Source organism: Xenopus laevis, chromosome 6L (genome assembly GCF_017654675.1).
Source record: "Xenopus laevis strain J_2021 chromosome 6L, Xenopus_laevis_v10.1, whole genome shotgun sequence".
In the NCBI taxonomy this organism is placed as follows: Eukaryota; Metazoa; Chordata; class Amphibia; order Anura; family Pipidae; genus Xenopus; species Xenopus laevis.
In genome coordinates, this window is record NC_054381.1 from 70,313,503 (window position 1) to 70,328,202 (window position 14,700).

General features: G+C 37.0%; 1 protein-coding gene across 2 annotated transcripts in view; it reads right to left on the reverse strand.

Annotated features, from left to right (window-relative positions):
• Positions 1-12,708: 12,708 nt before the first annotated feature.
• LOC108719029 (TGF-beta receptor type-1) overlaps positions 12,709-14,700 on the reverse strand; it is a 50,582-nt gene continuing 48,590 nt past the window's right edge. For both annotated transcript variants that reach the window (XM_041566170.1, XM_041566171.1), the window contains exons 8-9: positions 13,648-13,778; positions 12,709-13,423 (exon numbers count right to left, since the gene is read on the reverse strand). In XM_041566170.1, the coding sequence (XP_041422104.1) occupies positions 13,298-13,423; positions 13,648-13,778 (257 nt within the window). In that variant the 3' untranslated portion in view covers positions 12,709-13,297. The remainder of the gene's footprint in view (positions 13,424-13,647; positions 13,779-14,700) is intronic.

Consider the following 14,700-nt stretch of genomic DNA (forward strand, 5'->3'; position numbering starts at 1 on the left):
CTGTTGCACTGCCAGGATGTCTATTAGAAAGCAAAGATTTACTATGCCAGCTGAAAGGTATTGGGATAACAGGAAAAGAATTGACTCTATATAATAGACATACAGGGCCTGTATATATCCATACCCCATAATGAGAGGAAACTGATATCTAAAATTCACAAATAATATTTTCTAATGGATTGTTTGGAAATAATTTACTTTCATTTTTGGGGTGAGCTGTTTTAGCAGAGGCCAGGTACCTCAATGGGGGTCTTAGTCCTACGCTAATTTGTCAGGATATATTCCTCATACTGTAAGCATAACACAGTATCAAGTGCAGTCATTTTTGTAGGAAATGAAATACAGTATTGTAATCACCCATAGAGCTTATTGGCCCAATGAAAATTTAGCCGTGACACATTCATAGTAAGGTTGAAATATGGCAAGTCTGTTGAGTTTGATCTTTACCAGGATTCTACACAATGTTGTCACTTTCAGCTAATTACTAATTAATTGGAATATTGTGAGTATAATGGTTTTCCATCAGAGTAAGATGTCAGAGAATATAATCTTATATAGAACAACCGATTTAGTGTGTTACAAAACTGAATTACCGTATATACTCGAGTATAAGCCGAGTTTTTCCGCATCCAAAATAAGCTGAAAAAGTCTACCTCGGCTTATACTCGGGTCAACGGGCAGTAGCTGAGATTGCAGTCACTTTTAATCATTCCTACACCAACAGTTCACTTGGGGAGAGACTGCAATATCACACAGCGCCCTCTGTTGGTTAAATCAAAGAATAACAGTGCGCCCTCTGTTGGTTATATGAAAGAATAACAGTAACTGCAATATCACACAGCACCCTCTGTTGGTTAAATCAAAGAATAACAGTGCGCCCTCTGTTGGTTATATGAAAGAATAACAGTAACTGCAATATCACACAGCGCCATCTGTTGGTTATATGAAAGAATAACAGTGCACCCTCTGTTGGTTATATCAAAGAATAACAGTGACTGCAATATCACACAGCGCCCTCTGTTGGTTATATGAAAGATTAACAGTGACTGCAATATCACACAGTGCCCTCTGTTGGTTATATGAAAGAATAACAGTGACTGCAATATCACACAGTACCCTCTGTTGGTTGTATGAAGGATTAACAGTGATGGCAATATCACACAATACCCTCTGCACATGGTAGTGGGACAGTGGGACCATGCACACAGTAATCCGTTTGGCAATTCTCTGTCACCATCAACTTTGCAAAAAAGTCCGGTTGATCGCTGGGGGGGGTCTCTTTGGCAGAATGTGCACTGCTGGGAGATAGGGCTGTAGTTGTGTCTAGGCTTATACTAGAGTCAATAAGTTTTCCCAGTTTTCGTAGGTAAAATTAGGTACCTCGGCTTATACTCGGATCGGCTTATACTCGAGTATATACGGTACCTAGAAATCACTTTTAGTAATGCCCCTACCACTGTGGGTAAATTATAATTTACAGCAGTTTCAAAATTCAGAGCTACAAGTCTGTGTACTATGTTCCATTCAATAGGTTTTTTTTTTAAGATGGAGGTTTGTATGCCAGCCCCACCGATGGCTTGGTTTAGACTTACTCAACTTCAACATAGTGTACATAAGAAAAAGGTCCAAGATGACTGTAGTCGGCAGCCTAGCCCATAGTCACTACTCATAACAAACATATTCTATTAAAACCTAATGCAATATACTTTTCATAAACACTGTGATTGCAAAGGGATTTGGAAAGCACCGGTATGAAATATAAATGATGAATAGTCAGGGTCATTAGCCCCCACTAATGTCTCATTCAATGCCCTTCTCGGAAATTCTTATCCTACATCAATCCTACATTATGCTAATGCTTATGCAAATAAAGAAATTAACAGCTGCAAACTGTCCTATACATCGTGAGGAAATCCCAGATTTCAGTTACATGTATATGATTTGGGCTTGTTCTAATTAATGTATTCTTTTTTTTCACATATAAAGTATGCATTCTCATGGCAAAGTCCACTCAGTGTGTCTGCACACAGGCCACGCAATTCTTATAGGTGCAAATATACATGGGAGCTGATGAAGTATGGGGAATAATGATGAATGGCGAGTAAACAATAATGAGATATGGCACATTTGGTTTTTAAATTTTTATTTCTTTTTATGTTTATTAAGAACAATAAACATATTGTCGTATGCATCTTAGACTTGTATGCTAAAGAATCCCAAACTACAATAATAGACTACTTGTAGATTCTTACAATAATGATGATATGTACATCATAATAACATTAATCCTAAGGTTCTGCAGCAGCACATAGATAGCAGAACATAGAATCTATGTTCTGTGGTTTAAAGGTGCCACCGTAGTTTTTATGTTCTGCAGCACTTGTTCCCCGGCTCCTAGGCAACGAGCAAAAGCAGGGAATGACCGGGCCCTTGTGCGCTGTTACCCGGTGTCCCTAGGCAGCAGCAGAAATGTGGAAGCTTCACGTCTGCTCACCAATACCAGTGTATTTCTAACATTTTCCAATGTTAAGGCTCTATTTAAGCCTGTTATTTCGATGTGGTTAGTAGGGAATTGTTTGAGATACCTTCAGAATGTAACTATGGTGTCTAACTCAGTGGGAGTTATTATTACAATGGTGCAGTCCTCTGTACATCAATACAGTGGTACTATCCTGCAGTTATTTTTTTTTTGTTTAGCATTGCTTCATTGCAGGTAACCAGTACTATCAATGATAGATAGATAGATATAACCATTCAGCATATGGATACTAAAATTTCTGTACTGCTGCAATTGCAGCTTTTTATTATTTTAAATCCGTAAGATATATGAAGGTAGGCCGACTGGCCAAATTTGAATGTATTGTATGACAAGATGAATTCTTAATACTAATTAATGTGTTTTGTTGACTTGCCATTTTTAGTGACTAAATGTGGTTGAGGTAGATAGATCCCCATCTGTTGGTGTTAGGATCACTGTAGTGCCCCAACTGGACATAACCAATTATTCATACTGGGTTTATAACTATTCATAAGGAGTTGCAAAATCCAGTTTGTAAATTGTGAAACTTCTGCTTCTCCCTGTCAAATATAATATGCCATCCACCTTTCTACCCTCAACTTTCCCCTACTATGCCTAGATCCTCATGTAACCTATTTTAACAGAATTTCTCACTACTTCCAAACCCATGCCTAGTTTAAAATCCAATCTAGCCATATTTTTCCTAAAATAGCTGCATGATTATCATTCTTGAGGGCTTCCTTATTTTGTCCGTGTACCACAACCACTGGGTTTTCCCCAGCCCCACTCAATCTACTTGCTCCATCACATGCTGTACATAAGCAAACAACAGACAGCATGTAGTATCTGCATTTTGTAATAACAGAATACTCTTTGTACAACCTGTCTTTCCTTCCTATCGCTTTTCTGTGTCCAATTATACAGCACCTGCCTTCAAGGGTGTTGTGAGAGTCTGTCTGCTCCATACATGCAAAATCACAGCTTCAATCCCACACATCTTCATTTAAAATGGAAAAGCTTTTATGACTAGCCACCCTGAGACAGCTCTTGCGATTCTGTCCCCTCTCACCCCCTAGCACTTAAAGTGGTGGTTCACCTTTAAGATAACTTTTAATATGGCAAATTCCAAGCAACTTTCAATTTGTTTTTTTAAAACAGTTTTTTTAATTTGCTTCTGAGCCGACTTTCCAGTTTTCAAATGGGGTTCTTCAACCCCACCTAAAAATGAATGCTCGCTAAGGCTACAAATTTTCTTACTCTTTCCATTCAAGCCTATTCATATTCCAGTCAAATCAATGCATGGTTGCTAGGGTAATTTTGACCCTAGCAACTAGAAACCGCAAACTGGAGAGCTGCTGAATTAAAAGTTAAATAACTTAAAAACCACAGATAATAAAAAATGAACGCCGATTACAAATTGTTTCAGAATATCACTATCATGCTAAAATTAAAAAAAAAAGGTGAACAACCCATTTAACTTTCCTAATTCGGAAGGGGGTCAGGGGGGCCATCCCTAGAAGAGTTGAATTTTTGGTTTAATAACGGAAACATTGATTTAGGGGGTTATTTAGCAAATGTCGAATGTTAGTTTTTTATTAGCATGAATGAACTCCCAACTCGAATTGTAGCTTATTTAAGAAAAAACTCTAATGGATAAAACTCGATTCTGCGAGTTCAAGTTGCGAATCCCAAAAATCTATTTAATAGAGTTTTCCGTGGGAAAAACTTGAATTGCTCGCATTATTCGAGTTTTAGGCAAAAAAATTCGAACATCATGCAGGCTATTACGGTAACAACTTAAAGCCCCTAAATGTTACCAAGAGTGTCATATTGCCACCTCTGGCAATTACTGGAGAGCTGCTGTCTGAGGGGAGAGTTTCTTAACTTGCTTGAAAGCAGCAGCGCCCCTGTTAAGACTAGTTGTAGACCTGCCACCCTGCACTTCTGTCCCCTACCTCCCCTTTTAACAAACTTCTACTGTATATCTCTGTCTTCACTGACCCCTGCAAGTTCTTGCTCAGTGAACAGCTGCTGTATATTGCTTAAAGTTTAAATGTTTTAACGTTAAATGTTTTTTTAATGCCTCCTTGACACTTCTTTAAAACACAGCCTTCTCCATATACCATCTGACTTCATAAGGTTTTAATAAGAATATACCAATGTTGGTGATCATTTAGAATGGTTCAACTATTTGTCATTTTTTCTTTTGTGATTTTTTTTTTTTTTATTAGTAATTTTTCAGACACAAGAATAATACAGACAATATTCATGCTAATAAACAGATACATATATCAAAACAAATGAGAGCTGTACCTTATTTAAGGGGGTGGGAAAGCAGAAAGAAAGTGTAATGGTAGGGAAGGGAATAGGACAGAGAATACAGTCTGGTACCATTTGTAAAATACTGTTTCTCTTGAGGTCAAGCAACGTGAAAAAGAACAGGTAAATATTGGGAATTTAAGAATTCATAAAGAAGAAGAACATAAAAGGCATTCTTCTACATTTTTCCAGATCTCCTAAGTTTTATCAGTGCATATGTGATGATGGCATTCCATACATTTCTTAAAATAGATTGGTTAAAAAGTGAGAAGTATTAAATAAGTGTGAGTTAAGAGTCTGTCTTTATTAATGACAGTTCTTGCCAGATTGAGGAGCCTCGCCTCCTCTACCATGGCATTATAGTGATTTTAAAAAGGGGGGCAAGGTCAGTTCCAAACACAGTAGTGTTCTGTAGCCAGGGTTCCCATATCCTTTGAATTTTGACTGTCTTCTGTTTTTCATCTACAAAAACACGTTAGCATGGGAGGTTGACATTACGTGTGAAAGGCAGTGCCCACCCTCCACATGCCCTAAAGCAAAACTGATTATAGCAAGAGTTTGGTTTATGAAGTCTAGCTGGGGCTAAGTACCATCGCAGAAGGACTGTGTAGCCAAATTCTATTAATATGTACAACGTATTAATAGATACCTGGGCCTGTAGTGTCCCATATTAGATTGCCAGTTGTGTTCTTTCAGGAGTTTTCTTGGTTATAGCATCCCTTTCAGGATATTTAAAAAGGTAAAACTTTTGATACAAAATATAGTAGCAGTGTAAAGGTGATGCTTTATTGGATAACAGATTATAATTACAGCAAAGTAAATCAAATAACCTGAAACATTTCTGACACAGTACAACTCCATTACTTGGAATTTGAGAATATTTAGTAGAACCCCATATCGCCTGGTCATTTTCAGTACAAGTTATTTATTGATCCTTTATTGAAAGGATGACATTTATCTATAATACAGTACTTTAGAACACCCCCCACACCTCTGATCCTTATCATAACTACTAGCCAATTTCACTTTTACCTTTCCTATCGAAGTTGCTACATTGTAATGTATAGAACCTTTGCAGATCATCCTGAACTGCAGCCATGTCCTTAATTCCTTTCAGTCTGGTCACTCCACTGAAACTGTTTTAAAGGTAAAAGCCTTGGGTTTTTGTAAAAAAGGTGCATAAACACTATGAAACTTCCAAAAATATTGGAATAAATACATAAATATAAAAATGCGCAATTTCCCTGCAAAGCAGTGGGACTTTAAGTCCAAGAATCCCTTCACAATGGAACAAGATGAAAGACAGGTTGCCTCACACAGTAGGGTGATAGAAAACTGTTCCAAGCAAATACAGACTATCATGACTTAAGCTGTGAAATCAGGTATGTCTGTCTAAAAAAACTTTTATATTTCTGAACGTTCAGGTTTTTAAAAAGGGGGTATATTTTCCCCTTTGTATGTAAGGTGATGTTTTTGACCATAATGTAAAGAAAGAGAGAGAAAGAAAACAGATAAAACAGTTTCCCAAGGCAGATGTTGCTTAAGATCCCTCCCTCACCTCTGCCCCAGTTTTAGTGCAGGAAAAGGAGGGGAAATAAAATCAAAGATGGCCATGGGTTTTAATGTGGAATGAACAGCAATCTTTGATTTTTTATTTCTCTACGAGAGCTATGGTGGCCATACACTGAAATGTCGCCAAATGAGCGGATCTCTCCCCGTTATGCCCACCTTGAGGTGAGCAATATCTGATTGTGGGCCCAACGAAGGGTAAAGGGGCGGTCGTATTGTGGGACCACAACAACACGCAGATGCGGCCACGATCCAACAGGATTTTTAACCCTGCCTGATCGTCATCTGCCCGACTTTCACCCGATATCGATCAGGGAAGCCGGCAGAGGGCCCAATACAAGGGCCAATAAGCTGCCGACTTGGTGCGTCTGCAGCTTTTATCGGCCCATGTATGGCCAGCTTGAGAGAGCAGTGTGGGAGAAAAAGTTTAGTGTAGGTAATGCTTTCAATTTATCAACTTATTCAGCAATCTTTCTGGCATTTGTGGGTAATGGGAATTCTCTAAGGCCAGTTTTAGCAGTAATCTTACTGGCAGGTCTGGGGTTAATATGCTGATTATTTTCTGTTGTAATTAAACTGGCTGGGGTTAGGCTATGGGCACACAGGCCGATTGGTCTGGCTGTTGTCAGCCTGCTTTTTTGTCAGGCTAAGAGAAGCAGATCTGCTCAGTGCTCCTGTTCCATTGAGTTGAATCCAATCAGCCTGTCTGTGTGCACACCTCTCGAGCGACTTCAAGTTTACAAAGAAAAAATATAGATCAATTTTATCAGAATAACCTGAGCTCTCTAAATCGGAGTTTTTGAGTAATTCCAATTCTGGAACAAGATAAAGGGCTCAAAATACTGAACATTTTTAAATCTATATTTTTTTCATAACATAGTGAATGTAGTACCGCCTATTGTAAAATATAAGGCGTTCTATAACCATATAAAAGCATGAGGCCAAAGGGTTTTATACAGGTTATGAGTCATGTGACAGAAATGACCTCAATAAACTCCGATTATAACTGATGACATCACTAAACACCGTTTATATAGTGAATAAAGTACCCCCTCTTGTAAAATATAAGGATATTATAAGTAATCAAGGAGTTTCATGACCATATAAAAACACGAGGCCAAAGACCAAGTGTTTTTATACAGGTCATAAAACGCAGAGGTAACGTCTAATATCCTCATATTTTGCAACTGGGGTACTTTATTATAATACACAAGTTTTGGTGAGTCATGTGACAGAAATGACATCAGAACTCACCATTTATAAGGATATAATCTACAGGATATTCATGGCTCTTCTGTATTATATAGAGATACAAATCAAACATTTTATGCACGAAATGCAACTTTGGAAAGCTCCATGTCTCAAACACACCAATACTAAATATGGATAGTTTTATGAAGATTTCGCCAGTACATTACCACATTTACAAACCACTGCTCCAGAAATTGGAAAACTTTAGTTTGCAAAGCCAAAAGTTCTCTAACAGTCTAAACCTTAGACCAAACTGCAATGCTTTTTTTTTTTTTTTTTAACAAAGTTTTATGAAAAACCACTTAAAATCTTTCAGTTTACAGCATTAAAATAGTATATGAAATGTCAAGGTGGTCACTGCATAAACCACAAAATCAACACATTTACTGCATTTTATGTGGGGTTGTCACAAAAAATGAACCCCGATAATCGTACACTTTTTGAATTTGTCTGATTCCAAAATATGTAACGGTCTTTCTAAGCCAAGCTACCAAGCCGCAAAGCTCTGGGAAACAAATGTTTGAAATAGTATCTTATCAAGTATCTTATACTTACGGTTGGGCAAAAACAACCACATTGTGCTCATTTGGTCTTCTCGTGGTATTTTTAAACTTGCCTAATTGAAAAAACTTCCCGAAATTCAGCCAAATATCTGTCAGGCAGGCAGTCCCAACTGCTCCATAAATGGACCAAAAAGTTACTGACTTAGTGGAGGGCATTTCTTCAGAAATGGCAAGAATTATCGGATTATATGTAGAAAGTCTCTTGTTTCCGTGATATAAACCTTTTATTAAATATTAATTTTTGCAATAGTTCTCCTTTACTATAACAAACTAGGCATTGTTTTTTAAATCAATTTGACCATTAGACTAAAGGATTCCAAGTTCAATGAAGTCTTTGGGAAATATTTTATACATAGAGATACTGTGTATCCTTAACTGGTGTGGCATCTTTTACAAAGACAACTTGAGGTCTAATGGTTTGTAGGCTGATTTGCGTTCCTGTGTGCTCTGTTTAATGCACTGTGCTGCATTTGCTAGTACAAAGCTGAGTGAAAGCAAAGAGAAGTGCATACACCCAGACTGCAGATAAAAGCAGACAGACACACTGAAACTCTATCCCTGTGTTGCTTACAGCACAGATTATATTGTTGTTTTGAGTTGTTGTATCTCTACCCTACCTGCAACTTCTTCTTGAATGAAAATCACCCTGGCAGGACTGTATAATGAACAGCCTCTCCCTGCATTCTACTTCTTATCTGTGGCAGAGCATTTGGAGTCTCTCTTTACCCTAACCCAGTCCAGAACCTGGGGAAATAGTAATGCTAAAAAAAGGGCCCAGTGGGGATTTTTCTGGTTTTCTGGCAGGTTAGCCAGAAATATTAGTGCAATGAATGTAGGTGAAGTAGAATTAGTTTGGCAGACAAGATTTAGTTGTATAAGGGGTTGCTAATAATTAGGCCATTGTCCTCCTAGTATGCCAAAGATTGAGATAGCTGATTCATAATGAGGACAGTTTACTGAAAAGCATGGATCGATGTAACATATCAGTATTGGAATAAAGGATCACAAGCATCTTTCTCTGCATAACTGCTCCCATGCCACCACCAATATAGGCATACTTTCCACTTCAGACATGATTTACGTGACAGAACATAGACTGCCATCATAAATACTACAACCCCACATTCCTTCATCCCCATCTCCGCAAGGTTTTACTGAACTTTGGTGCAGTTTCATATTAATAAATCAATGCAGATACAATACAGGCTCTCCCCATAGGTATAAGTGCAGGGATTATTACCCTGAAACAAGTTTTTGACTTTGATTGACAGATCACAGAAGGTTAATAATTACTCACCAAGCTATCCAATTAATTAAACCAATATAGACCGACTACAATATTCTGCTGTGAGCAGTTCCTCTACTCCCACCACAACCTTATCTCTTGACTTTTTATTTGGAATCATAAATGTAAGAGAACAATATTATTTTTTATATATATTGGGTCAGGATGAAGATGCATTAGCCCACATGACCTGGATATCTTTCTTTGGAACAATTCTATGGGTAACCCCTCTAAATGTGCCATACTGTTTTAGATGATGGGGGGGGGGGGATGACGACTTATTTTTGACCTAACAAAAAAAAGTTAGAAAATAGGAGTCCATTCATTTGAAATTCCCTCCCTTAATCCTGCTACTGATTGTAGAGCTCCATAACCCCTTCAATTTCATAAGCGGCTGGGTAACTGCATGTAGAAAGAATAGGTGCCTTTCTGTAGAATGGTAATATTTGTACATTATGGGACATTGGCTCAGGATTTGCTATTTCATATTGTGGCAAAAGCTCTGTCACACACTTCAAACTAAACTGGATATTCTTTGTACATTTTACACAGCACTAGTTCTTCTCCGTGTGTTGCCAGAAGACCTAGAGATGGAGAAGGCTTTAATTACACACCATGTCCTATTTGTTGCCACAGCCATAACTGCATGATTGTGGAAGTCTGTTTCTGCCCCTGCCCACTAGGTCCTTAAGGAAGTGAAGAAAAATATATTAATGGAAGATGGACTGGGTACAGACATATCACATAGGTCCCAAGAAAAAGCACCATGGATGGTCAGGGCCCAGTTTCTGGAGACTTTGTAGGCAACTATTTAAAGCCACTGGAGACCACTCTCTGCCCTGATACTTTTAGGTTGTATATGGTCACCATTGAGGAGTCAGTTGGTAGTGCAGTCTCTTATTTTCACCGGTTTCTTTCCTTTTCCTGTACTAACACCTGATTCCTGTAATTTGAATATTTGTATATGATTGCATTTTATTTTCCATTCTCACAGTTCTCACAGTTTTTTCTTTTTGCTGCAGAAAGACAGATTTCAAATCTAAAGTGCTCAATAGCTAGGCAAGTGTAATATAAAATACTTTTGTCTCCTTATTAAGATGACTCACTATACTGCTAACAAAATTATTAAAATGATGCACCTTGTGCCTCTTTGGTATAGATTTGGTGCCTAGCTTAAATCATAAACTAATGGTAAAACGTAAAAGCGATTATGCTTGTATGCAAAGTTGTTAGACTGGCATGTTCATATTAAAATTGATGGAAATGTGTATTACAGGCATGGGATGTGTTATCCAGAATGCGAAGGACCCGGGTTTTAGATAATGTGTCTTTCCGTTCATATGGAACTTCTTAAGTCTGTTTTCCTACCAATAAGGATTCATTTTAGATTAGTTGGGATCAACTACAAGGTACCGTTTTGTTATAACAGAAATAAAGTTTCAAAACATTCGTTTTTCTAACAGATTAGCCACAATAGTGCAAAATAGAATGCTATAATAATTCTGTAGAATGCTTTACCATAGAACCTCTCTTTATTTAACATAGCAGCTGCCATATTCGTTTGGTGTGATGCAACGTCCCTTTCCTCCTGATTGCGCATTCTCTGCTCAGATTACAGCAGGGAGGATGTTGCTGTGCAGGCTCATGACCAGGAGATCTGATGCCAACGGCCATATGTAAACAATAGAAGCAAAGGGAAAGTAGGGGTTCCCTTCATAGAGTATAACTGGGAGTATTTACATAGACCTTTCTTATAAAGCTTACATAGTTATAGGAATACGGTCATGGGGAAAAAAAATTATTTTTCAGAACGCATAAGTCAATAGTGCTGCTCCAGCAGAATTCTGCACTCAAATCCATTTCTCAAAAGAGCAAGCATTTTTTTAGATTTAATTTTGAAATCTGACATGGAGATAGACATATTGTCAGTTTCCCAGCTGCTCCCAGTCATGTGACTCGTGAGTCATGTGATTTGTGCTCTGATAAACTGCAGTCACTCTTTACTGCTGTACTGTAAGTTGGAGTGAAATCACCCCCCCCCCAGCAGCCTAACAACAGAACAATGGGAAGGTAACCAGATAGCAGCTCCCTAACACAAGATAACAGCTGCCCGGTAGCTATAATAGTAAAATCCAGGTCCTACTGCGTCATATTCAGTTACATTGAGTAGGAGAATGCTAAAAGTCCTGTCTCTTTCTGAAAGCACATGATGAGGCAAACATGACCCCAGGAAAAAAAAAAATACACTTGCTGGTTCAGGAATGAAATTTTATATTGTAGAGTGAATTATTTGCAGTGTAAACCGTGTGATTTAGAAATAGAAACTACATCAGAAAAATAGTGACAGAATCCCTTTAACCTTTCTTTCTCCTTTAAAGCCACTTAAGCCAAGCGCTGCACTGGGGTGGGGGTGGCTCGGAGGGAATTGATTAAAGAAAGAATATTGCACTTCTACTTTTCTAGTAATTACCTGTTCATATTGATTTTCATAGGATTGTATCAATATCTGTAAAAATACTGGTTTTATAATAGAAAGAACACAGAAGTTATTTGGAAGTTATTTTTTTTAACAAACATCCCAATAAAGTTTTTTTTTCTTTTTAAAGCAGCAACTGTTATTCCTGTCAGCCACGAGCCATGAATATCCTTTAAATGATATTCTTATACATGCTGATTAATGATGACTTCTGTCCCATGACTCAAACTTTGTATTATAAACAAATAATGTGCCACCTTTTGTAAAATATGAGGATATTAAGTCACCTTCCATTACTTCCATAAAAACACCCAAGCTTGTGTTTTAGTATTGTCACGGAACTCCTTGGCGACTTGTAATATCTTTATTTTACAACAGGGGGTTCAGTATTCACTATTTAATACACAGCCATTAATGTCTTGCAAATTATAAACTGTGCTTAGTGAAGTCATCAGTTGTAATTGGCCTTCAGTAATGTACTTTGTGTCACATGACTCACTGAAACTTGTGTATTAAAAAAAATGTACCCTAGTAGTAAAATAGGAGGATATTTAAAGTCATCTTAGAGTTCCATGACCTATATAAAAGAATTTTTATATGGTTACGGAACTCCCTATAATACTTAAAATATACTTATATTTTACAACAGGAGGAACATCATTCCCTATATGTTTCCAGGTTAATATATTTTTCAGAAACAGAAATCATTGTAGACACAAACAGCTTGTACATAAAAATTGTTGCATAATATTTTAAGTAGTGGAATAAAAAAGATATATATTGTGTAGCAATTTCCAGCAAAACAAATCACTCTGAAGGCTTGTAGTGTAGCTACTGTATATAAAACAGACCTGCATGTGTCTTCTATCCAAAAACTGGTATAGGATTTTTTTTTTTGTTTGTAAGATATGTATATTTACACCAAGCCCTGCAAAATGTATTTCCAAAGGCTTTAAGTATAATTAGACAGCACTGACCAAGAAACATTTAGAATTTCAGAAATGGAACGAATAAAACTTCTATCTGTAACAAAGGGTTAAGAAAAAAAGAAAAAAAAAAAAAAGGGCAGAATATTTTCATTGGCGGCATTCTATTAACAAAAATTCCTATTGGGAAAAAAAAAAATAAAAATCTACAAAATATCCTGGGAAGATCCCAATACAAAAGTATTTTGTATATTATATGCACAATATGGCCTAGAACTTATCCTTGAGGTTCCTATGATGTTTCAGAAAGGCAGTTCACTTGGAGAGGTAGAACAGTGTAACTTGGGATCAGGCAAATAAAGGACTAATGAGATTCAATTCAAAGGCTTGTTACATTTTTAGGCCTTCCTGTTGGCTTAGTTGTGACAAAGTTTTCTTGATTCGTAAAGCTGTTAGCCGTGCTGCTCCATTGGCATACCAACATTCACGCATTATTTTGGCCATCACACGCAGTGCCTGCCAAAGACATATCATAAACATTAGAATAACACAGAGGGATGGGATCAGTTATACAGAAAGCTCCAGATTAAGGGAAGGCCGTCTCCCATGTACTCCATTTTATTCATATTATCCAAATTTTACTTTTCTAAGTAATAATAAAATAATTATCTTTTTTTGAATAAATATATATCATTTTTTGATGATAACATGCACTTTATTTACAGATGCTGAATACTTACTTCACAGCTTTGCCACCTGTTTGGAATGTTTGGTCTTAATTTCTGTTCGCAAACCACTTTTTTCATTTCTTCAACAGATGGGTCAGAAGGTACAAGGTCATAATAAGGTAACTGATAATCTTCATGAATTCCTATAAATAGAAATTTTAATATTTAACCATTTGAGTGCCAGCAGAATTTTGCATTTCATTTGTACTCTGTGCTCTCTAATTTTTGGGGCATTTCCTGGGGGGATTTTTAGTTTACTTGGGAAAACTATACATGTTCTTTCCAGAGAGAATCTGGGCTTTCTTAATCTGTTTTTTTAATACCAGATATGTGTAGTTTTGTGGAGATTTCTAACTTCAGTAGATCAAAAACTACCAGCAGTAAATTACTGATTTTTCAAAGCACTATGGCATACTTTAAAATTACAAAGCCCAAAAATCCTGGAACAGTAGGCTTACCCCAGAAACCATAAATTTTGAAAAGTACACATTTAGTCAATCCAAAATGGGTAACCATGCCTTTCTAGTCCTAATTACCAAACATCAAAGCTTTTCTGAACTTAGCTGTTTCTATAAAAATATATCAAATCACCTCAAAACTTTTACTTTGCAAGTTTGTATCTCCAACAAAGCATTAGTATCTGGTGCTTAGAGAACCCAAAATGACAGCTACTGAATAATCAACCCATTTTTTTTTTTTATGTGGGAGTATGGAGACCCTAGAAAACCATATATTTTTGGAAAGTACACATTCTGACAAATCCAAAATGGGTCAACGTCTTTCTACTGCAAACTACAAAACTGCAGAGCCATGCTGAACATACTGAAATTTCAGAAAATTTAAATAAAGCTTTCATTTTACACCATTATATATATCGTATAACTTACCAACAAAAACCTCCTATATATGAATGCCATGGTTCTACTGAACACTTTGATGCCCAATACACATAGCTTTACCAAACTATGTGGAGCACAGAGCCACCCAAATGGATATAGAGGTCAAAATTTCCATGGGCAAAAACAAGTAACAAAGAATGCAGAATGCAATAAAATCACCAAAATC